Raw genomic sequence first — 26,472 nt, forward strand, 5'->3', positions numbered from 1 at the left:
AAGGGGCTTTTAGGCCATCCATCCAAAAGCAGGGAGAAGGGAGCCAGGTGGGGGAGCTGGGGGCAATGACATGACACACAGCAATAGGCCCAAGCTGATGGTTTCTGAGAAGAGGAATAAGGGGAGCTGAACTTTCCATGAACCATGTGATTCAGCCACAGTCTTATGCTGGAACATTTGCTGAAAAAAAATGTGACTGATGTAGTTAGAGATTCCAGTAACTGTGAAATCAATCTGCCTCCCTCTTCCTTCCTGCTGCTTATCCTTCATCCCCCTTCCCCTCCCATCACTCCTCCTCTTCCATCTCCCTAATTGCTTCTTTTCTTAGCTGGCGTGTGCTGTTCAGTGTGCTGTTCAGCTCAGCCAGCCAACTCTTCACGTCTCACTGACTCCCAGGCATGAGCCCAGCATCGCACCCCCAAGCACGTGTCCTGCCTCCCCTGCACCCAGCCTCCACTGCTGCACTTCCCCCAGCAAAAATGCTGGAGCAGACTCCCATCCCCTTCCCTCAGCCCTTCTAAACACCTTTAACATCAGGGCATCTCAACCTCTTCCATCTCCTGTCTCAGGTAATGCAGGAGATGAAGGAGAAGGCTTCAGGGCAGAGGGCTTAAACTGCAACTGCTGCGGGTTTGGTTTTTTAACTAAATATATATGTGTATGTATGTGTATATAATCGACCACCCTCTGGAATTATAAATAAAATTAATTTGAGGATTTTTTTGGCTCTAGTTTGCCTCACTCCGCTAAAAATTATCTCGAGGTTTGTATGGTTTTGACCAAACTCCAGTCCTGGCCCTGGCAACTGGCAGAAGTTTCCACACCCCTGCCCACCCCCCCACATCAGACGTCCCTGGGATCAATAAGTTTACTATACAGGTGGTCCTCACTTACTGTTATGATTTAGGGCTGCAGATACCAATAAGCAAACCTGCTCTGTAGCCCAGCTGCCTGCACTGGGGATGCAGCAGCACAGACACAGTGGGAAGCACACCTCCAGCCCCCAGAAGGTAGGCACAGTACAAGCAGCTTCTGGTGGCTCCAGGTGATGAATCCAAACTCCTTTTCTCCAACTCCCACCCCCTTACAGCAGGAATGAATTCTTGCCACTTAAAATGAGAGGCGGCAAGGAGGAACAGACTGTGAATTTTATTCAGGAGTCTTCAGACACAGCAGTGAAGCAAACACCCCGCTCCCCAAAACTGGGATCTGCTTGGTGCTGGCTGACACAACACCAGGTACCAGCATGTTCCTGGTACCCAGGCAGCACACCATTCTCCTCCTCACACTGCTGGCACAGAGCTGCTTTGGGGGGGACAGGGAGGGAGGCACCAAGGAACGTGATACCCAGCACAGGGACACCTCCGAGTGATACAGGCGGCCCACAAAAGGACGGTGGCTCTGCATTTGTCCCCAGGCCACAAGCCCACACCAGTTGCCTGCAACAGTGAAAGGGCAAGGGCTGGTCCTTCCACAGCCGCCACCACCTCGGCCCACATTTGCATCCAGGGTGCTCAGGAAGGGACCGCAGGCTGCAGTGGCTGATCGCTGATGTCCCCACCAGGGGCCACTGTGACATTAAGGAAAGCCAGATTGCCAGGCATAGGAGGGGGCTGCGGGCTCCCGCTCCTACAGCAGCTCAGGGGCTCCATGGAGCATCTGCCCACCTCCAGGTCTGGAAGCTCAGGCCTCCGAAGTGAGTTTGTAAAAAAAATGGCTGCATGTGAAGAGTGAAGGGCGCTGGGGGCGTCACTGTGGGAGAAGGGGCTGCCATACACTGCAGTACAAAAATAAAGATATAAACAAAAATTGAAAAGGCTGGAGTGGAGTGTTCAGATCACATCCTCAGATCTCTGGCTTGTAACAGCTAGAGAAGGAGAGAGAAAGAGAAACACAATCAGTAGCAGGGAAAAAAAAAAAAAAAGCAACTGAGCATGGAGGAGAGAGAGAAACAGAAAAGGGGAAATGACAGGAAACACAAACAGAAGGAAAAGAAAATAAATGAGGGTGGGAAAACAGAAAAAAAGGAAGAAAAATTCCATGTGATTAACATACACAGAGTCGTAAGATAATAACACTCAGGTCCCACAGCCACAGACAAGGAGGCTTTCAAACAGAGGGAGAGAGAAATGTCAGCGAGCTAACAAGTGCCCTCCATCAGGACCGGTGGAGATTGACACTGAGCATCTCCAGTTTAACAAGAGCCTCACAGTTTTGCAGTATGGAGAGGAATCCTCCTTCTAACACTTTCCGTACCCGGCCCCACACATGTCGGCCAGCCAGCCTTCCTAAGCAGGAGGCAGAGCAGAGAGCCTCATTTTGCACACAGCTGTGAGAACATTTGCAGTGGGGACCAGCTGCTTCTGCTCTGCCTTTGCCACCTTTCCTACTGCACTCTCACCCTGGCAGAGCCAGTGGGGGAAAAGCCCAGGGAAGGAAAAATAACAGACTGCCTTCTGCAAACTGCCCGGGCTGGCAGGCAAAGGAGCTGCGGACGGCAGTCTGGAGAAGCGATCTGGCATGCATGTCACGCAGACACGTGGCAAAATTCCACCCCTTCCCCGAACCACCCCTGCCTGCTTTGTATTCATTTCCACCCCTCTCCCAGCTGCACTCTCCTTTCTGCTGCCAGAGCCTCTGGTCCACAGCCATAGGATCTGCTTGGCAGGTAAAGGCACGCTTAGGATCAGAGTATGTAAAGGCACCTTAGGGATGAGTCAACCTCACACCTCCCTCTTTCCCCTCCCCAAGCTCTACAAACCAGGGCCATACCCACAAGAGGGAAGTGAGTCACTCATGCAGAGCTCAGGCTGGCAGGAGCTGGGAGTGCAGACAGGTAACATACCTGCAGAGGAGGAAAAGTGAGGAGCAGAGAGAGACAGGGCCCCGGGCAGAGACCACTCTGAGCCCTGAGGGACAAAGAGAGCAGAGGGAAGGATGCTGGAGGCTGGCGAGTGGGGCAATGTGGGAGGTAGATGACAGTGCTGGGATGGACACGGAAGGGAGCAGGAGGGAGGGTCCACATGAAGAGAGTTTAGCACAATCCCGAATAGATGGACAGTCTGCAAATAAAAATAAAACCGTAGATAAACCAAACAGTCAAAAATACAAAGCAGCAGCCATGGTAACAGCTCTCCCCTGTCAGCTTTATCTCCAGAGAGACTCCAACTCCTGGAGAGGACAGCCCCCACACCCCACACCTGTTCTAGTCTTCCCTGCTGCTAGCTGTGAGCTCTCACCAGAAAGGTGGACGAGTCTATGCCTGGGGGGTTATTTTTATCATTTTCCTCAGGGATTTGCTGCACCTTTCTCCTCTGCTTCTGCTTCTGCCTCTGCCTCCTCCTCCACCTCCTGCTCTTCCTCCTCCAGGTCCTCCTCTGTGTTCTGTGGCCCAGCATGTGGGACAAAAGGAAGAAAGAGTGGAAATACTTGCAAGATGAGCCATGGCAGATCTTTCTGACACATAACGGAACAAAGCAATTGTCACAACACTGGAATAAAAAGGGACCTTTCCCCATGGCCAAGACAATTCTAGGTCAGGGAACAGAGAGGGCTGTTTTCCTCTGGAGTATCACACCAGGGTATCTAACCCACTTACAAGTGCTGTGACCCCACTGTCCAACAACTGCCATCAGTTGCTAGTGTTCCTTCCTGCATCCTGGGTGTCTACAGAATGCCATGCACTGCCACATGTTTCTGTCCTTCCCTCAAAAGGGGAGCAGGAGATATCTGCCCCTCAGGCTGAGACTCAAAAAGAAAAGAGAATGCTGCAAAACCTTCAGGGAAATAATGCCCTATAGGCAGTGATACACACAGAATGGGCATGAGGAGGCATGAGGGGGATGTTAGAGTAGCATGAGAGGTGCCAGGGTGACTTGCTAAAGCCATTTGCCACACAGAACCACACACCACCCCTCCAACACACACACTCCTCCTTTTGGGCAACGGGTATAATGCCACGGTCCTGAACACCAGGACAGGCCCCTGTATTTCACCACTGAGGTGCCCCACTGTGGCAGGAGAAAGAGAAAAGAGAGAAGGAGCAAAGAGGAAAGGATCTCATAGGCAATGGGAGCAGGGGCATAGCAAAGTTAATCTCACCTTGGCTTTGTGGCTGGGCTCAGAGCCCACACCATTGGGAGAGTTGTACAACTCCTTGGAGACCACGCACAGGAATTCTGTCTGATCCTCATTCCCATAATTATAGGATGAGCCAATGTTCACAAGCTAGAAAAGATGAGAGCAAGAATCACAAGCACATATTCCTGGAAACACCCACTCCACTTGGGGAGCAAGGCAGAAAGCCCACCACACAGCATTAAGTCCAATCCATAATCCTGTTGGAAAGGCCTCATAACTAAGCTGAGGAGACAACACAGAGAACCAGGAGAGAAGTTAGCCAGGATGCAAAACAGGCTGGCCTCACACAGCATCCTCTAAAACTCTAAGAGTCATTGATTGAGCGTGGTGAGTCAATCAATGACTTACCCAGTATTCTCAGAGAGGGAAGGAGCCTTGCCTGGCAACTGCATGGTATCCATGATCTTTTCCCCAGAAGACAACTTCTTCTCCCCCTGCTCTGCCTTACCCATACCTGCTCAAAGCGCCATCCATCTGACATTGTGGAAACCATCTGAGTGAGCTCCTCTTCCTGGCACTGCAGCACACGGTAGACATGCTTAGGAGGCACCTGAGAGCAAAATTGCAGAGCACACTGACAACTGTCACATGCTAAAAGCTGTTCCCCTCCTGCAGAATGAAGTGGTAATACCCCTCCTTGACAGACCTGTCCTCTTCCCCATGTCCCAGGTGAAAGGGGAGTGGAAACCACAGTCCAGCTTTCTCCTGTGCTGTCACTGGAGGCAAGAACAGTATCTCTCCTGAAGAGTAGGGACTGAGCTGAGTGCTCCCTGCATTGTCCCCAGAAGATACTGCCCTCTTTGATGGGGAAGTATGCACTTTTAAGTACAAAATCATTTTTGCAAATGCAGAAAATGCTGATGGGGCTTTGCAGCACAAAGTGGCTGTGCTGCTGGAGGCTTACAACCTGAGGCAGACAACATGAAAAGTGAGATAGCAGACAATCCTCCCTCTAAGAAAGATTTTCAATGATTGCTGGCCAAGACTGGTGTGACTGTGCCACAGGACTGATTCCTTGTCTGTATTTAACTCTTTCACAGCCATCTCTTCACCTATTTCCTCCAGGTTTCTCTACAAGTATTTCTCTGCTCTTCATTGTAATTACACACCCAGGACTCCCTAGACCAGTCCTCCTCTCCATGACACCTTTACTCTCCTCACAAACATTCATCTATATCACACAGCAACCAGCTGCCTTCTTCCAAAAGCTAGAGCAGCTCACTTAGTTTCAGAGGTTACCCTCCAGCATTACTTCTGGGATGCAAAGGAAGACTGCATCCCAGAAATTACATGTTTATTGTAACTAAACATCCATTTAGTTACTGGTTTATTGTAACTAAATTGGTTGTAGCTTGTCCCCTGCAAGATTTTGCTGCATAGGGATTAGCACATAATCTCTAATTAGTTGCTTCCTTTCATTCCTTGCTGCTTCTCTCACTCTGGACTCAAGTCTCTCCTTTTTTACATCCCCTGCTTTCCCACCCCACTCTATCTTGCCATACCTGTGCTACTGTGTAGTCCTTCTCCTCCATTCGATCCTTGATTATTCGGATCAAAGGACCAATGTTATAGAACTCAGCTTCTTCAAGGATCCCTGAGAAAGACAGACAGAAGGACCACAAAGGCAGAAAGTTAGCAGCCCATCTTTATTTTTTGACTTGCAAAAGATCAATTCTGAGCTTCACAAGGTCCATAGGGAGAAATTATATTACTGCCTTACTTTTTAACAGGCTTGAAACCCTTACTGCAGAGAATTGAAACTTGGCTCTCTGCATCTTGTTTCTAATGCTCACCCCAACTTCCTTACACTGCCTGCTACTACAGAAACAGGCACTGCCAGTGAAGGCTTGTGCTGAGGACTGCTAATACCTTTACCAGAGACCTGGCCAAGGAGAACAACTGTAGGCTCCAGTCTCTCTCAATGACCATTTGTCTGACCTTGCTCAGACTCTCTTATTAAGGCAGAAAAACACAACTTGCAATACTGACAAGTCACCAAAAGACCCTAGAAAAGCCTAACTTACCTCCTAGGCCACTTGGAGTTGCAGCCCCATATGACTTTATACAATCTTTGGCTCTCTTCCCTGTGCTTCAACTTAAAACAGGTAAACACAAATGTTTTTGGTTTTTTCTCTATGGTGTTTGCATCCATCACCTCTCTTGAGACTCACCTGTTTGCTAACAGGCCTTCAGGAAAAGGGAGGTGGTTGCCAGAGAGTCAGTGAGGGAAAGATGGCTGGAAGCCAACACCTGCATGTCCCCAGGGCAGTACAAAGAAAATACAGATGGGGAGATTGAACCTTCAATACCTGACACACCAAGACCTCTTCTGTGTCTCTCATTCAGCAATGAATTTTCTAATGGATTTGTTTTTTGCCAGTCTGAATGTTTGCAGCAGGATTAAAAAAAAGGCAATGCCAATGAACTGGACTCCTGTTTATATTTCAGACTTGATATTAAAACCTGCAGATGAACTCTCTCTGACCTCAGGATTACAAGAAATGCCAAGTAGGAAACACCTAAAAATTGTGCTTATTACAATCCTGCACCATTAGTTGGGTATATTTTTGGAATTGTAACTGGTAAGACTATTCTGAAGAAAACTTTCCTTGCTTTAGGTAAAATGAGTAAGAAAGGCAAGAAGACTAATAACCATGCAGAAACTGTGCTTGGCAAGGGCTGGCCAGCACAACCTGTATTTGGAATTGACTCCTTATTAGACCCTAGCACCCAAAAAATAACAAGGCACTGTGGACTGCTGACTGGTAACACTGTGATGTCACCAAGTCATCCTATTGGACCCACTGTCAACCTCAGATGAGGGACTGGTTTGTCTGACCTGCTCCACTGGAATGTCTGCAGTCCACAACCCATGAGAGCACAAGCAGCATGCAGTGCATATCACTGATTAATGATGGTCTTTATTAAAGTCAGTAGAAGAGATGAGCTTGGTTTTGTTTGGTCTACTGGGCTTTCACTCCTAATTAGAAACAGACATTAATAGAAAACTCAGTCATAGAGCCTGGTTAAAAGTAGATCAGGAACATGTAAAAAATGGCTTATTGAGGCTCTGAGATCTTGCCTACTTCTGTCTTGGTGACATCCCTGCTGGACAGTTGTGATGCCACAACACCTACAGTGATTCCTTCCCCAACCACTCCAAACCCCTTTATTAAGGGAGACAACATCATGTTTTGCAGAGATAGCTCTCTGAAATCCCCCCACATCAACATCCAAAACAAGAACAAGAGACAACAAGGCTGACCACAAGTCCTATTTTTTCTGACTATGGTAAGTGGGATTTTTCTGAGTTCCACAACTCACCCTCTTCAGCCATATCTTTATCCAAGACCAGCTTCCCATGACGGAGGAAATTCAGAATCGGTCCAAAGTAAGTGGGGTCCCGATCTATTAGGTATGCACCAGTTTCATCCTAGCAACAGATACAGATCACAAGGAGAAAAAACCCAAGGAAAACTTGTAACCAGCTGTCAAATGCCCTAGAATACAAGAAAATAAAAACCTAAGCAAAAATGTCCACTATTTCTAAGATTCTTTGGAAACCACGCGTTCCTGAGAGTCCCTAGCCAAGTCAGTCAGCTTGGATTTTAACTCCTGTATTGGTCTGCTCAGCATGCTCACCTCAGCATGAATAAATCCAGCTAAAAAAGCCCAAAAATAGGCCTCAGTCTCTTTGTGTAACTGTGCATCCTGGCCTGGTGCGAGAGAGCAGAGATTCCCTTACAGGAACAAGGCTGAGTCAGGCAGACACAGCTGGGAAGTAAACCCAGGCTGTGGGGTGACAAAGAGGAAGGAGAGCAGGAGCAGAGGGGAGATGGCCTCTCTTTTTCCCAGCTCAGGAAAGCAGGTGCCAGGCTACAACAAGGTGAAATCTGGCATGGGGAAATCCTTCCCAGGAGAGGAGGGGAAAAGAGCAGGAATTCCTCACTCAGTCGCTCCTGCAGCTGCCAGAGTCTGGCTCCATCCCTGCATCCCTCCAGCCCTCCCCATGCTCGGTGGGGCACGGTGCGGGAGGCAACCCAGCTGCCTTACCCGGTCCGACTGCAGCTCCTCGCCCTGGCACAAGCGACACAGGAAAGATTTCTGCTCCCGACACAGGGTCTGCCTGGTGGTGAGGAAGACGGTGCCCCCCACATTGAGCCTCACCCACTTGGCCTGGGTGCCAGCGGGTGGCGGAATGTCCCAGGTGCAGCGTAGCCCCACGGCGCCCTGCATCTCCTCCCTGCCCTCCATCCTCATCCTCACCCCCACCTCCCCCACGGCGTGCAGGGACTGCCGCAGGTGCTGCCTGTCGGAGAATGCCGGGATCTGTAGTTTATCTGCCTCTCCCTCCGCAGCAGCCGTGTTTCTCGGGGACCAGGATCTTCCCTGTGACTACCAAGGGTGTCCTGGGAGGAGGAAGGTTGCTCGGTGCTGGAGGATATCACGGCGGCTATTGGGTTGGGCAAAGCCACAGCTCCACAGGGCTGACACTTCCTGGCTTTTCCCCTGTTCCCGTTTTCACAGACCATGGGCCGGTCAGCACTCCGGAGATGCAGGGCGTTATGCAAATATCGTCGGCATTTATTTCCACAGACATCCTCTCTGGCTCATTAAAAGGTTCTGGGAACTGTAGTTTCGCAGGGACATGCACAAAAGGGTGATGGGAACTGTAGTTTTCCCATCTCGCCGTTCCTGCAGTGAGGATGCTGTAACGAAGGACACTGCACCACACGACCCCAGTCCTGCGGCTGGTATTCTGCCTGCTTCCAGTCCTGGGTTTTGTCTGCAAGCTCCCTCGGAGCCAGGAAGCACAACCTGCTCCCTGGCAGTCGGCAGATTAAGCCCCTCAGCGCTGCACTTCACAGCATTCCCTTCAGGACATCCATTACCCCAGGCTCAGCGCTCAGTGCCGCATCAGTTGCCATACTTTCTTGCAGAAAAATATGCAGACAGCTGCCTTCTTGCTAACATATGTAGGGACAGTTCTGGGAACTGTATTTTGGATCGGCATGAAGTGCTGGCAAGGGACAGGAATAATTTTTCTTCCAGCTCAGATGAGTTGCTGACTCAGCAAAGTCCCCCCCCACCCCCCGGGCTGTTCTACCAGCGCAAACCCCCCGCGTCCTTCCCCTGGGCTCCTGCCATCCCTGTTTGTGTCTGGGCAACAGAGAGCTCAGACTGTAACTCAGCTCTGTGTGGAGTTTTACCTCTGCCCCAGGCACGTATCACCCGCCAAGGCTGATGTGCCAATCCCGTGTTATGGAATCCACCCCTGCCTCTGCCACTCGCTCCTGCCAGGCCGAGCCTGGTGCTCAGCAGTTCATGCCCCAGGGGACTCTGTTCAAACACACTCCTTGGTACAGACACAACCTGAACAAGCTCTCTCCAACAGCTCTGCTTTTCCCACTCCCACCTAAGCACAGCTGTGCTTGCCAGCAGCTTGAGCACATTAAGAATGGAAAGGAAAGGCTGGGGTTTCACCTCATTGTGACTCAAAACCTTCCTCTACCTAAGCAACTTCCTGGCTCTGACAGGGCAATGCAGCACTGCAGAGACACACAACACTTTCTTTTTCTTGCATTTAGATCTTGGTGCCTTTGGAGGTGGGGGTTTATTGAGTGAAGAGGCTGGGTAAAGAGAAACATTATGTTTTACTCTTACATTCCTTTTCTTCTTGTCCTTCCTTCTTCTTTTGCTTGCAAATCACTCCCTTTTATCACTACAGAAGAAGGCAGCATCGCCCTTCCCCCAAATTACCCAGGATTTCCTTCACAAAGATGGCATGTGTACTTTGCTCTTTCTGTGGAAGAGTGCCAAGGGGAGGAGAGGAAGAGAGGGTAACACGGAAGAGGTTTCAAGATTGCTGACCTTCAGCTAATTTAAGTACAGGAACAATGCAGCTGCTCCAGGGTGTAAATTCAAATAATTTTGAACCAGCACTAGTGACCATTAACAGAGCATGAAAAAATATTTTTGTCTACCTATATGAAGAAAGCTCTGGCCAGAATTACTGCCCAGCCCTGGGACCAGTCTCCACCGAGCAGTAACATGTATCAAAGATGCTCAGACTAACACTGACCCAGGCTGAAGCATCACAGCACAACACAGCTCTGGGCTATCAGACTGCTGTCCTCCTAATTCTGGCTCTGAGTCAAACCACAGCAAACTGGAGACCTCTGCCCTGCACTCTGGTGTATGAGGACTACAGGACCCTGTCTGTGCTGGCTGCAGCTCCAGCACAGCCCTAGGGTGAGGATTGTGGCTCTCCGATATGAATGCAGCAGTTGTGTGGCAGCCTACAGCCCCTTATCTCCCCCTCCAAGAAATCTGCCCTGCCTTCAATTTTTTTCCCTTTTACCAAGGGTTCACCCTCTCCTTTTCGTCCTCTCACATCCCCTCAGCCTCTTTCTCCTTTTTAAGGTACATCTCTTGTTCTCAACACCTTATTTTCCAACCTCCCCCATGACAATGCTGCTCCAGGATGGTCTATATTCAAAGCATGCTTTCTTCCATCAATACAAGTCTCCACTTGTGGCTGGAACCTCAAGTCTTGCTCACCCCAGGGCCATGGGGTGAAAAGTTAATTGTTAAATCTAAAGAGGTATATTGTGAGTAAGGAAAGATGTCAAGGAACACCACTTCTACCATCAGAGCCTTTTTTCTGCAATATACAGCAAAAAAAATAATTGAAAATGCACCAGGCCAGGGATTTCCCCACAGTATGTGAAAATCCTCTTTAGGAAGAAGCCAGTGTGGGGTGATTTACCAGCTGAAATGTTCTGATGAGTTGGTGGCATGGACTAAATACAGACTTGATTGCACACTGTGAGCAGATGTAATTCTGAGATGCAATAAAGGCACCCTTGTTAAGGTCCCCTAAAATCAAGAAATAGGGCACAGGAGAGGTAAGTTTAAACAATCAGTGGTGTTTGGTCAAAGGTTTGACTCAATGATATCTTTCCCAGCCTTAAGGTTTTATGATTCTGTGATTTGCTCCTGCTGCCTTTATGACAACTGTATATAAAACACATGCACAGAAACAGAGGGAGAGCAAGCAAGAGCTTACACAGGGCTGTGTGATGCTGTAAGACCACACAACCTTGCAGTCCCCAGTGAAATCGTGGGGACCATTGCCCAGACAGACTGAGAGCAGGAGAAACTTGACAGCCACTGGATACTGAACAAGAGCTGAGGAGAACAGAGCAGGAGGTAAATTGGGAGTGTCTTGGTTCAGCAGCCAGGCCTGCAATGCAATCCTGCAGAAGGCTACACACACTGCAGTGCTCTGCAGCTTTGGTACATGGCATATGATGCATCGCTGGCATTGTAGAGCTGCTCTCATGGAACTGTTGTGTTGTGGAACAGCAGTGGGAGCAGGGATCACCATGTGTTGGCAGTTTCATCACTCTGACAGGCTGGGAGCACATGATAGGGATTACATGGCAAGAGGCACTGGAGAAGAAACCAAGAAAAACTAGTTGGCATGTCCATGTAAGATCAGTGCCACTCTCTTTTCTGCAGGAAGTGGAGAGGGCAAGACAAGTGATGCTCTGACATTTTGCCAGTAAGCCAACAGGGAATCAGGCAAATAAAATTCCCTACACTGGACTTGGGGGTGGACACAGCTGAATAATAGAGTCCAGCCTGACTGCCAGCTGAGCCAAGCAAACTGAAGCATGAAGAGAAAGGCTCCATGGCATACAGGCAAGCTAATCTTCCTCCAGCTCCTTGTGCTGCATGAGGTCTGTGAGCAATGTACCTGCATTCAAAGCAGTGTGCAAAGCCTGTGTATGGATGTGCATCACGCAGCACCTTTACTGAAGACTGCTGGGAGAAGGAGACAGAATGTTTGTGTAGCACCTGGCTGTAAGCTGGGACCAGGAGAGATGGGAGGAATATGAAATGTCCCTGCAGGCAACACCAGTTACCATGGCTCATGCACAGTGCTCAGGCCAGTGGTGCTGGTAGAAGAAGGGCTACTCTAGAATTTGGAAATATTTACAGAGGAACAAAGTTTGTTGGGAAATGAAGCATGAAATACTACAGCCTGGCTTCTAGGGAGCAGGATGGAAGAGGAAGAGAGATGACAAAGAAGACAAGTGAAGAACAGGGGATCACGGGATTACTTTTGATTAGACCAGACTGTTTGCACAGAATCCAAACCTCCTTCAGGACTAAAGTATTGCAGATAGTCAAATATACCAATAAACCAATAAAGAGTTTACATGCTGGCCTGGGATTCTCAAATTTATATAGAGAGTTATAAAAAACTCTAGTCTCAAGGTAGCCACAGGTCAGTGGGAACTTCCTCCTACATCAGGACTGTTGTTTAGGCTACCTTTTTGGCTACCATGAGCCCTATTCCACCAAAGATATGCTATCACCAATTCCCTGTGGCAAATTTTCCACAGGAAAGTCATTAACATTAGTGATGTGCATTATATCCACTTCCCTCCAGCATTCGGTTCCTATAGGAAACCCACCCACTGAGTCAGGGACATAAAGATCTGCAGAACATTTATAGTCCTGGTGTAAGTCCCCTCAGCTGTTCCATATGTCCAGTAGCATCTGTTATAGCTCAAAATAGGTTTTTCAAGTCTCCAGGATTTGAAAACATTGTCTCGGTCTTCACAACCTTCTCTGTGCTTTGCCTGCATCACCAGAAGGGATCTCAACTAAAAGGAGGGGGAGCATCAGAAGACACACTTGGATAGATTTTTGATACATGACATAAGAGGGAATACCCCAGAAAAACAAAGTATCTTGCTGTGGGAAAGAGGATCTCAGTTTCTCCTCTGTGGAGAAATCCAGGCAAAGTTAAGCATCTGGGGAAGGACTTGCCAAAAGCTGGGAAGAATCACTGAGATTTTGTAGCAGAAAATTCAGCCCAAGAAGGGCAGATGATTACTGCCAAGCTTGGCGTAAATACCAGAGAGGGGGAAGGGCCCTGCTGGATGTCATCAAACCACAGGGGTGAAATGCAGAGCAAGGGGAGAGGGAAGTTTTCCATGTAATTTGCAATCTCCAGGTGGATGGCTGGGCTGTGCCACACACCTCCCTGCAACACACAGGACAGAGAAAAGCATCTCAGTCTTAAGAGGAAGCAGAGAGATTCCCCATTGACCCCCAAGACTGCTGGGTCAGTGGCAAAGAAGAAACAGAGTGCTTAAGATGCATCAAAAAATATTCTGAAAGGACACACAAGAGCCAGCTCATTGCATCTATTGCAAAGAAGTCTGAAACAATATGCCAATTTTCCTAATAACTAAATTTTCCTGGAGAAACACAGCAGGCACTCATCTGGCCACATAATCACAAAATCAGCCTCTCTGTGTTGCTGCTGTGACAAGGGTCACTTGTTTCAGACCCCTGTGCACTCTGTACTCAGCACTTGCTGCAATACCAGCCCCAAGTCCTCCAAGAGCTGGGTTGTCAGTCTGGATGCAAGCAGGGAAATGGCAGGCTGTCAGTCAGGGTGGTCAGACCCTATGTGTGAGTGGGGAGGACACAGGAAGACAAACTGGACAGCGAAACTCTAGCTGCCCAGGAGGTGAGCCGAAACAGAACTTGCGTGCATGCAAGCCAAGGCCAAGAAGAAGCAGCCAAAAGAGGTAAGAAGAAATGCAAAGAATAAACACTCAGCAATAGGGAAGAATCCAGTCCTTACAGTCAAAACTGTGACAATAAGCATTCACTGCATTCCCTAAAAAGTGCAACCCCATCATCCACAGATGTTTCTAGGTACCTGTTGCTGCAAGCCCAAGAGAAGAAACTGTCACAATAACTTTTAAGTTACCAGTAGGCCAGAAGAGACGCAGGCTTTTTTTTTTTTTTTCTTTTTTTGTGGGAGGTTTCTGTGGGGTTTTTTGCTTAGTTTTCTGCATTTTTTGTAGAGGAGAAAATCCCAGAGAGAACAAATTCTTGACCAGTATCAGGGATACCTGGTGTGCTTTCAACTTTTAGACATAAAAGAAAAAGGTCTTGGGGAAAAAATAGGTACCAGTGTGGGCTATTCCTCTGAAGGTCTCAGTTCTGCTTAGTTTGCAGGGAAACATTACATGGCAAGAATGAAAATACCCATGCAGTCCATTTTCCACTATGTAAGCTGACATCCAGTGTTTCAAGAACAGAGCTGTAACCTACAACTGTGGACTGTAAGGCAAAAAAGCAAATGGACTAGGACTGAAAGCAGGAAGATGGTGCAGAGACCCAAGAGAGAGGCACGCCAATGTCCTTCCTGGGTCAAAGAGCTTGTTGGGGATAAGAGGTGTGGTTCTACTCATAGAGAGAAGGAAATATCTCATCTGAATCTCACTGTGGACAAAGTGATTCCATAAAAACAGAACTCCTGAAAAGTATTCACCTAATTCACTCAGGCAAGTTCCATTGAGCAGAAAGACCTTGAAACACATTTATTTACATTGTTTAAATCCCAGAATTTTTTCTTTTTCTCAAGGGGGATTTTGGACAATGGGGCTACAAGGCTGGCTGAGTACACATTAGAGTCCAAGTACAAGAAGATATACAAATCAATCTCTAGCCTAAGTGCCAACCTGAATGCTGTACTTGCTCCTTTAACAGCCATCTCTTTCCACGAAGTTTTGCATTCAAAGTGGCCATAACATGCACGGGTGGGACAGAAGCAGAGAGCAGGATTATGAAGCACAGTTATATAAGTATGACCATCCTGTGAATGAGCATGACTGAATGTTTTGAGTCAGGAGCTTGGCTTAACTCAATTAATTCCCCATGCTGGCAGCAGCACTCTCTGCCATGCATCTGATACGGTGAAATGGTCACAGAATCACAGAATGGCTGAGGTTGGAAGTGACCTTGGGAGGACATCTGTTCCACCCTATCTGCTCAAGCAGGGTCACCTAGAGCTGGCTGCCCAGAACTGCTGTCATCTTCATCCTCCTAAGCAGCAGCAGGGTAAGGAGAAAGTGCCGAAGCACCATGTGCGCATGATTGTTATCCAATGCCTTCACCTCAATACACATAATCAGGAATGCTAAACCCATCTTTTCCAAATCCTGTTTCAAGGCAAGCTACGTGCACAGCTGGGAAACAGTGCAGCTTATTACACTGTTTTCCCCTTTCCCTCAGAAATAATATTTTCAGGCTGTGCCCGCATGTACCATTCCACCCAGGCCCCGTCGTACACTGCGACATCTGGCTTGCCACAGAGGTAGGCCCCCAGAGCCACATGGCAGGCAGTGACCCCAGAGCCACATGTGGCTACCACTGGCTTTAAGAGGTCCACCTTCTTCTCCTGGAACAGAGTGCGGATTTGCTCAGGGGTCTTCTCTAAGCCAGACTCTATGAGGAAATCAGTGAAGGGGATGCTTGTCGACCCAGGGACATGACCAGGCTCAATTCCTAAAGAAAAAACAATACAGACAGGAATTAACCTCTATTGTCTGGGACAAGTCTATTGCAAAGCCTCTTCTGTTTCACTGAGAGGAATATTTATTGCTTAGAGTATTTTGTTAAAACAAGTACATTTATTTTTGTTACACTTTGCTTTACTAGATTACCGATTGCTCAGGAAGGATGGCTCTGTGTGTAACCTTCATGCTACCACATGGGCACAACCCTGTCAAGTTCCATTCTTTCCTCTAGTTCCCTCCACATCTTTCTCCCCATCAGAGCAACCCACACTGATGAAGCACCTCCACAGGCCATTCTGAGGGGAAGAGTAGCACCAGTACTTGAAGAGACCAATGAGAATCTTTGGGGTGTATCAAAAGCTATGTTCCTCACCAGAGCCCCTCATGAGGACAAAGAGATACATGGCTTCCCTACTGCTGGATTTTCCAAGAGTAGCACTTGCTAGTCAAAAGAGAAGGAGGACGGGTGGACACACTGCCTGAAGTCCCATCCCATAAAAGACAGACATTATTTCCTAGCATTACGTCTACATGAGTCAAAGTGATGGGCACCTAAAATGAAACCCCTCTTTATAATGCCACTGTCTCATAAGGTGCATTACCATCTCGGGGCTCTGGCTCTACTCCCCGGAACCGTCCTGCAGCACGGGCATCCACTAGTTGGAAGTGACGGGAATCCAAGTTATCTAAGACGTCCTCATATGTTTTCACCAGGGACTTGTCCAAGGAGGCATGGAACTCAGATGGAGCTACCTGGGTTTTCCCAGAGCTAAGTGCATTCCCCTCTCGCTGCCAGTTCTTCAGGCCGCCATCCAGAAGGGAGACAGCTTCGTGTCCAAAGACCCGGAACATCCACCACACTCGAGGTGCTGAGAAGAGACCTTGGTCGCTGCCATCATACACCACAACATGGGAATCATTCCCCACACCCAGCTTCCCCACATACTCGGCAAAGTCATTAGCCTTGGGCAGCATGTGATCGTAAGGCGAGGTTCGGTCACTGCACTGGTCAATGTCGAAGAAAACCGCACCAGGGATGTGACGCTCCTCAAACTCCCTCTTCGGATCGCGCTTCATCTTTGGCAAGTACCAGGATGCATCCACGATTCTCAAGGCCAGGCCAGCTTGCTGGGACTTGATGGCTTCTGAAAGCCATTTTGCAGACACCAGAGCTCGGTAAAGGAGTTGTTGCGACATCGCTCCTGAGTCCTGGCTAAGATTAGCCAATTTCTGGGTTCTGCCTGAGTCCACCTGACTGCACAAGGTAGAGAGTCACAAATTAGAGACCAGTCTTTTAAAAAGCAACTGGACAAAGATACATTTTGGGACCCATGTCTGTATTGAGGTGCTGGCTAAGCCTACAATGAAGGGCTTGAAATGCTCCAGCCCTGCAAGTAGTTTCCCAGAGCTCATCCCAAACAGTGCCCCGAGCGGGACAGCCACGGCAGTCGTGCCCTGCGCCCGGCCCCATGCAGCTCCTCTGACCCCATCCAGGGACGCCAGCCAGCAGCGACAGCAGCCAGAGCGGAGCGGGGCAGCCCCAAGGACCAAGTGCTCGGCGCTCAGGCACGGCCCCACGCCTCTGCCCGCCCCGGAGCACACCTGCAGCCGGGGCCTTACCGGGGCCCCGCCGCCGCCCGCTGCGAGCCCCCCCGGCTCGGCGGGGCCGCGATTGCCGCCGCTTCGCCGCGTACCTCCGCGCTGGGCCTCGCTGCCCGCCAGCCACGGCGCCGCCGGAGGGCGGGAGCGCTCCCAGCGGGCCGGTCCCGGCCGTGCGGCCGCCTCCGTGCCGCCCCTCGGGCCGCGCCTCCCGCCGCCATTTCGCGTGTGTCGGGCCGTGTCGGGCTCTGTGTGTGAGGGGAGCGCAGCCGGGGCGCGCTCCCGGTCCCCCGAGATGGCGCGGCAGAGCCTCAGCCGGGCGCTGGTCACGGCCTCCTGGCTGGCGGAGGCGGTGCGGGCCGGGCGGGTGGGCGCCGGCCTGCGGGTGCTGGACGCCTCCTGGTACCCCCCCAAGGAGCGAAACGCCCGGAAGGAGTTCAAGGAGAGGCACATCCCCGGGGCGTCCTTCTTCGACATCGAGGAGTGCCGGGACAAGTCCTCCCCCTACGACTTCATGCTGCCCAGCGAGTCCCACTTCGCCGACTACGTGGGGGGGCTGGGGGTCAGCAATGACACCCACGTGGTGGTGTACGACGGGGACGAGGTGGGCACCTTCTACGCCCCCCGCGCCTGGTGGATGTTCCGGGCCTTTGGGCACAAGGAAGTCTCTGTGCTGAATGGTGGCTTCAAGAACTGGGTGAAGGAGGGGCACCCTGTCACGGCGGAGGTCACCCAGCCCACCCCGGCTGTCTTTAAGGCCAGGCTGAACAGGGCCCTGGTGAAGACTTTTGAGGAGATGGTACAGAACGTGTCGTCCCTAAACTTCCAGGTGGTGGATTCCCGCCCCGAGGGCCGGTTTCGGGGGACAGAGCTAGACCAAGGTAATAGAGGTGGGACTGGCACCTGCCCCAGAATGGGATGAATGTCAATAGTAGACTGGGAGAAAGAGCTCCTGACAGCCATCTAACAGATTTTCCTAATGCACAGGCATACCTCAGCCCGACTCATTGATTACCTTAAGGGATCCACAGTTGCACGTTCAGACCCCAGTGCCATCACTGAATGCTTTTGTTGCAGTTGGCTGTAAAGCTGCAGGAGGAAATAGCAGAAAAGGGCTGCAGTCATTTGGTTCCAGGATCTCCCATCCCACACCCTGCAGAAGTTTATCAAAATGCAAACATGGGAGGTGAGAGCTCCCAGGGGTTTGTTCAGGGTCCTATCTAAAACCAGCAGACACATAAAAACTATCAGTATTCATACAGGCGCCTCTCACCATAATGAGTGCGCAAGCAAAAGCCAAGGTTTTAGGTAATACAGTAACCCAAGGGACATTCTCCTTATCACTCTGACTTCCAGCAAATAGAGAATTTGCTTGAGCTGACCTTTGTTCTTTTGCTTATGTAAGAAAAGTCTGAAGCCTTTAGCAAATGTATGGGGTGTCAGCCTCTCTCTTTTAGGTGCCCCAAGTTACAGTAACAAAAACTGATTTCGTTACCTCGGTGAAACACTGGACACCCAAGCGGCAGGGTTGGAAGTCCTGTGCAGTGGGGACAGCAGGTACAGCAGTGTGCCTGGAATGAAATTGAAGTTAGTTAAAGGAGGCCCTTGCTGTGTAATTGAAGCCTTGGTGTATCCCAGAATAACCTCCCTTCTGAAAGGGTATAAAGGAAACTTTCCTGACTGACCATTCAGAAGGCACTCTGGCAATCACACTCCCACCACCAGAGACTTTAACTGCTGGGACCAAAGCCCCTTCTCAGCAGGCAGTTCCACTGAACTGATAGGTGCCCCACTTGACTACCTTCACACCCCGCACACACACACACCAGGTTTTCTTACCGTCTCTAGCCTGGGTTTTCCTTAGCAGAGCCTCAAAACCTGGTTCCTTAAAGCAAATTATTAACAGTACAGTAACAGAAACAGCCTGAGCTTGTGCTTCCAAGGAGGGACCTAAACAAAGGAAGCACTGAACTTTTATGCTCTCCCAGTCTGTGTGTGTCAAAGTCCTGGCTCTTCCTGCTGAGTCCTCGGCTCCTGCTGTGTCTCAGTGTCCGGTCACCTGGCTGTGCCACAGGTCCTGTGCCCTCTGTTGTGCCAAGGGTCAGCGCCAGTTCCTGGCTCTTGCCTGGGGCTCTCATGGCCCAGAGCCCAACCTGCGGCTGACACTGCAGCTGCACACCGAGCTACCAGCACTGAATGTGTTCCTCAGCAAGGGAATCACAGAAATCGTTGGAAAAGAGTTTCTAGAAGGTAAAGCACAGAAAAGCTCGGCAGCAGCTGTTGGGTCTCAGCAGAGCCCATCCTGCTGGTATGTGCAGAGGGTTTCTGTGGTCCCCTGGCTGTGCTGCCTTGCTGCCCCACAGGTTGTTGTCATTCTGTCCTGGCTGTTCATGTGTGTGTGTGTTGCTCTACAGCCAGTTAGTGTGACAACACATCCCGAAATATGTTCCTGCATCCAAACTTAAGGAGCATTTGGCTGTAAATTACTGTAAACATGGTGGCCCAGGTGTCTACAGGGAGCCCCTCAACACATTTGACCTGCAGAAAGACAATGTGGAACGTGGATGAGGTAATGGGAGTGATGGAGGAGACTGTGGCTGGGGAAAGGGAAAGTTAGGCTTATCACTCATTCTATTTCTTCTCCTACCACAGCCCATCAAAATGAAGGTTGAATTTTAACCTCAAGATGTGACTAAAATGCTCCTTGCTGGGAGCTGGTGGATTTTGCATTCTTTCCCAAGGTGAGAGTTGTCTCCAGATGACAAATACCACAGACCCAACAGCATCTTCAAAACAGATTTTTTCCTTTGAAATGAGTCAGCATGGAACAGCTTATTTGTGGTGGTCCAGTTTTGCTTCCCACAGCAGATCCAGCAGGATAAGCACTCCAGCTGCAGCTGCTCATTCCACAGGAGCTTGACAGCTCTCTGAACCAAGCTAGCCAGCAACAGCACATCAGCCAGCAGTGGGTAAAGGACAGTGCTTACACCTAAAAGAGCAATTTGAAATCAATGCTGATTAATTGCAGGGGTCATCCAATCAGGGAGGACACAATTTAGAGAAGACTAATGGTCTTCAGGTTAAGGAACTTGCTGCCTTCTCAGGTGATTTTAGTTTAATTATTGCTTCAGTTCTTGACTTCCTAATTAAGTCAATTAATCTCTCCTGTTCTGTGAACTTCATTTCTAGAAGAGGCTAATTGCAGCTGACTCTTTTGCCTCTTTAGTTTTTCAATTCTTTGTGGTAAGAATTAATTGTCCCTGTTTTACTTTTATCCTTGCTGGGATTTAGACCTCTGTACTGGTTAAGATAAGCCATAATATAGGACTAACTTTTATTTGGTGGGAGAGGTTCACAAAAGTTGCCAGAGTAGAAAAAAAGTGGACATCTCTATAGGCTAGGTCTCATAGGTCTTAAATGCAGGTATTGCTTTGGGTGAAAAGCTTGAATGTTCATGCAGAGTGTGCAGCATAAGCCTGACAGATGTGCAGCCCTGACCTATGCACTGAGGAGTTTGAGGTGTCCCTGCACAGTGCTCTGTTTCTGCAGGAGCTAGCTGTCCAGGGCTGATGATAAAAATAATTACATGATGGTTGCCAGTGCTGATCCTCTCTGGCTGTTGGGCACTGAAAACTGATGAACAAGAATTATATTAACCAAACGCATACAGAAAAGTTGTGAATTTCTGAATTATTTTGCAGACATCTGAGAAAAGAGGGGAAAGTTGCCAGGCAAGAACTCTGTCATCTAAAAAAAGAGAGCAAACCCACAATAATTTAATGAACTTACAGGTATTTTTCTTCTCATTCTCAGCCCTGAAGTAGACATTGTCTCCCTTTTGCATGTAGAACTCTTCAGATTTTGCCCATTTCCCCAGCTCTCCATCCTGCCTGCCCCAAACATAAAGCTTTTGCTAATCTTGACTGTTCAGTGGGAATAAAAATGAAATGTACATTTTTCTTTCTCCACTCCTCTGAGAGAATTTTGCAGCTGGGAGTGGACTGGCTTTGCTTTGATCATGTAATAATACTTGAGGCACAGGAATGGAGAGTGAGAGACTTTATCAAAATCTGTTTCAACCCACAGGAACCTACGAGGACTTTCAGAGAGCTGGCCAGGACCAAGCTTAAAGTGTTTCTTACAATGTGTTCATGGTAGGTTAGACAAGATCAGTAATTGTCTCTTCTAAGACATACCATTTGAATGAAAGAGAGAGATAAACAAAGAGGCAACAGAGGAGGCATTTGGAAAAGAACTATCTGCAGCCAGCACACTCCAAAGCCACAGGGAGTTAAATATGGGCTGAGCAAATCTTTATCTTTTTGACATTAAGAAATTCCATCTGGAGCTTTCATCGCAAAGGGAAGGCTAGAGAGGAGGGGCTGTGGTCTTAGATAAATAGCCAACAACAAAAACAATATGTAAGCAGAGAATCTAACAGATGTGGAAAAAGGGATTAAGTAGTGAAGAAGATAACATTACAGGTTATAAATTGTGAGGAAGGATTGCCAGACACCAAGCTGAGTGAGACTTGGCAAAAGGAATTAAATAACAAAATCTTCTGGAACAGAGTGAACAAAAGAGAACATGGAGAGAAAGAATAAATAAGGTTGCTGTGCAGTTAGCAGGGGTTCCAGGTGGAAGATTACTTGTGTGTGTTCTCAGCATTATACTGAGCCCTGAGTCTGTGCTACCATGTTTTCTTCTCTCCTAAGGATAATTCTGCAGAGCAGAGAGAGGGCTAACCAAAAGATATTCCCATGCTCAAATCAGTGAGGCAGATGATCTCAATCCCAAATATGTGTCAAAAATCAGTCATGTGACATTGGAACTTCGTGAGGCAAGAATGTGATACATTTATTCAAAGCATGGTTCTGTGGGACAGAAACAATTGCAAACTTCATATTTAGAATAGGGGGTACGGCACAACCTAGGCAGCTACTGGTCTTCTAACGTGGATAGAATGGTAAGCTTTCAAAAAACTCTTCAAGAAAAATTATTTTAAACAAAGGCAAAATTGAGTAAAATGAGAGTTGGTAGACTTGCACTTCACCCAAGGGCTTTATTTCTGTGCCAACAGAATTGGTTGGCCAGATAAGAGAAATGGAAACGTACATGTCTGGAAGTAATGTCTGATCTTTCCTTCCAGCCATGGAAGCATCTACAAGGTAGACTTGTGCCATTTGCAATTTATTAATGCTTTGGGCATAACATTATAGGGGCATTTATTAGGTCAATAATAAATGCCCCTATAATTTTTTTATTTGCCCTAGAGGGCAAATAGCACAAGTATTGTTAGATTTTAAAAATTGACTGAAAAGGAGGTAAGTGAGATAAGAACAGCATGTACTGAAAGAAGATCTGTGGGAAGTTGCCAGCATGGTCCCATCATTAAGCTTACCTCTTTTGTTTTGTATTTTCCTGAATCATCTAGGCTTTGAAATATGGAGTTGTTACTGAAATGTGCTGTGGCACAGCCATGGGAAAGTCTAAATGATCCCATGCGGAGTATTGTGTGAGGTGTCACCTGCAGATGTACGAGTGACAGGAAGTATAACACTACAGAGAGCAAACTCGGATGCTTAGTAGCCCAAAACACTGAACTGCTTCTGTTTCTCCTACAAGCTGATAACTCACATTTGGAAGCAATAGAAGAGGGTAAGACTTGAATTAATTAGTTGGGTGCAGGAGCATCACATGTGATTTAACATTGTCAGCAGCCTTGGCAGCTCCTGTGTGCCAACTGTGATGTAGGAAATGCCACTTCTTTGTCCAGAAGCCTGCTGGATACCTAGAGCTGTTTCTAGGGTGGCCAAGCCAGAGAAAAGTGTATCTAATTGGCACTTAATGTGTTTAGGCTGAGGACGTGAGGTTGTTGGGAGTGCTGAGGTCTTGCCATCAGTCTGTTGGAGCAATAGCAGAAGGGAAGAAAAACTATTTCAGCCACAGGGCAGTGTTAGCTCAAGCATAAATGGTGTATGGACTGACTGTGTTGATCTGAACACTGGAAATTAATGTTTCTCTTCACATGAGCCAGGAGGTGCTTCAGTGGGAAGGTTCATGACAAGAATCCATACTGTTTCTGAGATGGATGCTTTTTTGGAAGGCAGCTTATAAAATGATTACTGAGGTAGCTGGGGCCCAGGCTCTGTAGTCCTAGGGTTCCTTCCTGGAGTTTCTGACAGTGACTGCATGAATCTGGTGTGGAGTGTCCTGTTTCATGTAGTACAGGAGCAGATATATCCTTTCCCCTGTTCAGATTGCAGCTGCATCCAGCCTTGCCTTCCAGTCCTATGTTTCTCTCTCTTGACCTAGCAGAGAGAGATTATAAAGCTTCCTCAGCCACTTGAGAGCACTTCTTAGGCAGTCCAAGTGATTGTGGTTGTGCAGTTTCAGCTCTTTTTCTCAGCTGAACACCCACATATGTGAATAAATGCAGTTTCTACAGAATTCCCCATCTTTCACCCACGGAGTGCAAGCACTGGTCTCTGACTCCAACAGACTTTTGAATCTCTGGAGCAATAAAGTCTCCCTATAGATCAAAGTTGAAACTGCTCAAAAATGAGTGTTTTTTTCAGATCTGCTCAGCTCCTACCTGAAGAGTTGTTTAAGGGTGGTGAATTGTCAGTCTCCAGTAAGAGAGGGGCACAAACCTATTTTAAGGTGTGTGAAAAGTCTAGTGAAGCAATAATGATGGTGGTGCCTGGGACACCTAGAAAGTGAATCGATGGCCCAGCAACCTTCTTTGAGCAAGAGTTCCCTTCTAGTTCATCCTCCAGGACTTCCTGATCTCAATACACTTCCCAGTGCCGTAGGATGGCTCACAGACTTGTGTGTATTGGGAGGATCACCAGTACTGCAGCAGAGCCTTGCAGAAATCCTTTGCTGAAAGCATCCTTTTCCATTTACTCTGTGGGAAAGTGGTAGCCTAACCCAGGTATTTAAGAGGCTTCAGTAAGCAGCTTTGCAGTCTGAGAACTATACACAAGGTTTTCTCAGTTTTTGCTTCATTTTTTATTTCCTCTCTGTTATACAGACACTGTATTGATGAGTGAGTTTTGCAGTTCTCTACTCAAGTGACAAGCTATTGTCTTCTGGGGCTGGAAAAAATGTGGTGAAACCATCAGTCCAAAATACTGCCTCTTTTATTTTTAGTTTTCCTTTTTAAATGTTAGTCCCTGCAGAAGTCAGCAGTTTTTCTCCCAACTTCTCAGTAATGCTAAACATTTCTGAAGGATGCATGAGGTGACTCCTAGACAACTGTGCCGTATTTTTAATGCACTCAGGGAGGATGAATCAAGAGACAAAGAGGGTCCATCTGGAACAGGAAGAGAACTTGTGAAGCTGACTCAGGGCAGCTTTGATTGTCTTTAGGCTCTGTGTTTGTCCAGCAGAGCAAAAATTCCCTTCAATTCCGTGCCAAAGCCGTTTTCCCCTTATATCTCAGTATGTCATGTTACCACTCTGCATAGTGATGAAACTGCAGTGTCATTATGTATGATGTCAGTCTCTGTCTTGGTATAGTTTAGTCATTTGACTGTAACAAAGTCAAATTATTAAACTGCCCCAATCACTCCCGTCTCCCAAGACCAGTCATCCCAATGATTTGGGCAAGTAGAAAGCTGCCAGTGAAACAGATTACTGTTCATGTGATATTTTTCAGATCTGTCTCCTTAGAAGTTCAAACCTAGCAGGGAAACATTCCCTGAAACACATTTTCAGTGTAATACATAATGGTTTTGGCTCCAGTGAGGCTTGATCCAAAGCCTCTCAAAATGATTGGAAAAGCTTCCATTATTGAGCCTTAAGAGTCTGAATTTGAAGGGTGTGATGCCAACCTTGTCCATCGTATTTTTACATCTGCAGCTCTCTTAAGACCTTCTTTTGACATGCAGTTTTGAACTTGCCTGAAGTGGTCATATACAGCAGCAGAAAAAGAGAACCTTGGCTGATTTCATCCATGGAGTAGATAGCAAGTGATAGAAAATTTAAATTCTGACTTCTCTGACCCCATTGTCCCAGGATAGCTGCCTCACAAGTAATGTGGCTAACTTTAAGGCTGCTTTATGATTTCTTATTTACTTTTCTGAAATGTGACTTTAAGGTGATGCAGGAATAAACTGTGAAGAGATAACCACTCTGCACAAATTCCACATACAGGCCACATTTCCTGCTTCTGAAAACTGTCACTACACACTGCTGGCACACCTGGGGAAGGTTGGAAATGCATTGCTTTATTCCTCTTATCAAAGGTGCCTTTAATGCCTTCGTTAAGGCATTTTCTGTGGAGATTATTTGATTCCTGTCATGTCTAGAGCTTCTTCAGATTTCTACATCTCATTGCTTTCAGCGAGAAAATCGTTTGCTAAATATTCTGGAAGTTTTGATTTCAGCAAAGTTGAATAATATTTGTCCTTTTTAGCCTAATACCATTTTGCATCTTCATCATCAAGTGGAACAAATGACTCTTTTGGAGGGAGTGAGACTATCTGCAGTGGTGTCTCTAATGTGTCTTGTGGGTGTCTTTCATCACCTATGTTAATGTGTCCTTGCTTATGTTTCATTTTCTGGTTCACTCTGGCAGGGTTGGAATCTGGCCACATCCCTGGTGCTGTGAACATACCCTTCCACTCATTCCTATCAGAAACAGGGCATGAGAAGAGTATTGAGGAGATCCAGGAAATATTCCGTGAGAAGAAGGTGGATCTCTCAAAGCCTCTGACGGCCACGTGCCGCAAGGGCGTCACGGCGTGTCAGATTGCCTTGGCGGCCTTCCTGTGCGGCAAGCGCGACGTGGCCGTGTACGACGGCTCCTGGTCCGAGTGGTTCCACCGAGCCCCTCCGCACTACAAGGTCTCCGAGTCAAAGCGCAGCAAGGCCTAGAGGGAGGGCTGTGTCTGGGGTAACATGGTCTAGCAGCTGTCTCCAGCCCAGGGGAAAGCAAAAGGGAGGAGGTGGAAGTAAAGAAAAAATCAGTTCGTTTTTTCCAATTTTTTTAAGAATTAGCATTAGGTTTCTATTGAACTTTTGATTTTTGACAATTAATAAAATCTTAGGTGATGCATCTGTGAGTATTTCTAATTCTCTTCTGTTACCTGCGACCTGCTTGTGTTGGGTGGGAAAAACAGCTCTGCAGCATGAAAGAGAGGTACACTCTGTGCCTGAAAACCTGCAGAAATTTCAGTGGCCTAGTGAAATATCAGGAATGAATGCGAAGTCCAGTGCTAAAATAACAGTACTGGGTATTGGACATGGGAGGGCCAAGCTGTGGTTCTGTCATTGACTCAATGGAAGACTTCTTGCCAGCCCACCATCTTGCCATTTGGAATGTGGAAAATGG

At 47.9% G+C, this 26,472-nt stretch overlaps 3 protein-coding genes across 14 annotated transcripts; 1 reads left to right on the plus strand and 2 right to left on the minus strand.

The window, feature by feature from the left end:
- Window positions 1–1,130: 1,130 nt before the first annotated feature.
- KCTD17 (potassium channel tetramerization domain containing 17) lies at window positions 1,131–9,176 on the minus strand. Of its 8 annotated transcripts, none has more exons than XM_041416920.1 (8): window positions 8,407–9,176; window positions 8,194–8,266; window positions 7,465–7,573; window positions 5,643–5,734; window positions 4,595–4,690; window positions 4,102–4,227; window positions 2,846–3,062; window positions 1,131–1,777 (listed from the first exon to the last, which is right to left on the minus strand). In XM_041416920.1, the coding sequence occupies exons 1-8, from the start codon at window positions 8,670–8,672 to the stop codon at window positions 1,515–1,517; spliced, it is 1,242 nt and encodes a 413-aa protein (XP_041272854.1). In that variant the 5' UTR covers window positions 8,673–9,176; the 3' UTR covers window positions 1,131–1,514. The 8 variants fall into 8 exon arrangements, with proteins under 8 accessions (XP_041272854.1, XP_041272855.1, XP_041272859.1 ...); XM_041416921.1 differs by having other exon boundaries at window positions 1,646–1,867; window positions 2,773–3,062; XM_041416925.1 differs by lacking the exon at window positions 2,846–3,062 and adding an exon at window positions 3,240–3,384 and having other exon boundaries at window positions 1,646–1,867.
- A 5,364-nt stretch (window positions 9,177–14,540) lies between these two features.
- Window positions 14,541–19,215, minus strand: MPST (mercaptopyruvate sulfurtransferase). Of its 5 annotated transcripts, XM_041416599.1 has the most exons (5): window positions 18,972–19,215; window positions 18,628–18,703; window positions 18,148–18,221; window positions 16,136–16,788; window positions 14,541–15,522 (listed from the first exon to the last, which is right to left on the minus strand). In XM_041416599.1, the coding sequence occupies exons 3-5, from the start codon at window positions 18,186–18,188 to the stop codon at window positions 15,224–15,226; spliced, it is 993 nt and encodes a 330-aa protein (XP_041272533.1). In that variant the 5' UTR covers window positions 18,189–18,221; window positions 18,628–18,703; window positions 18,972–19,215; the 3' UTR covers window positions 14,541–15,223. The 5 variants fall into 5 exon arrangements, with proteins under 5 accessions (XP_041272533.1, XP_041272530.1, XP_041272532.1 ...); XM_041416596.1 differs by lacking the exons at window positions 18,628–18,703; window positions 18,972–19,215 and having other exon boundaries at window positions 18,148–18,473; XM_041416598.1 differs by lacking the exons at window positions 18,148–18,221; window positions 18,628–18,703; window positions 18,972–19,215 and adding an exon at window positions 17,228–17,356.
- On the plus strand, window positions 17,428–26,196 carry LOC121342296 (thiosulfate sulfurtransferase). Its single transcript, XM_041416601.1, has 2 exons — window positions 17,428–18,013; window positions 25,717–26,196. The coding sequence occupies exons 1-2, from the start codon at window positions 17,428–17,430 to the stop codon at window positions 26,013–26,015; spliced, it is 885 nt and encodes a 294-aa protein (XP_041272535.1). The 3' UTR covers window positions 26,016–26,196.
- The last annotated feature ends 276 nt before the right edge of the window (window positions 26,197–26,472 follow it).

The sequence above is a fragment of the Onychostruthus taczanowskii genome, unplaced genomic scaffold, assembly GCF_017590055.1.
Source record: "Onychostruthus taczanowskii isolate IOZ18803 unplaced genomic scaffold, ASM1759005v1 scaffold53, whole genome shotgun sequence".
NCBI lineage: Eukaryota > Metazoa > Chordata > Aves > Passeriformes > Passeridae > Onychostruthus > Onychostruthus taczanowskii.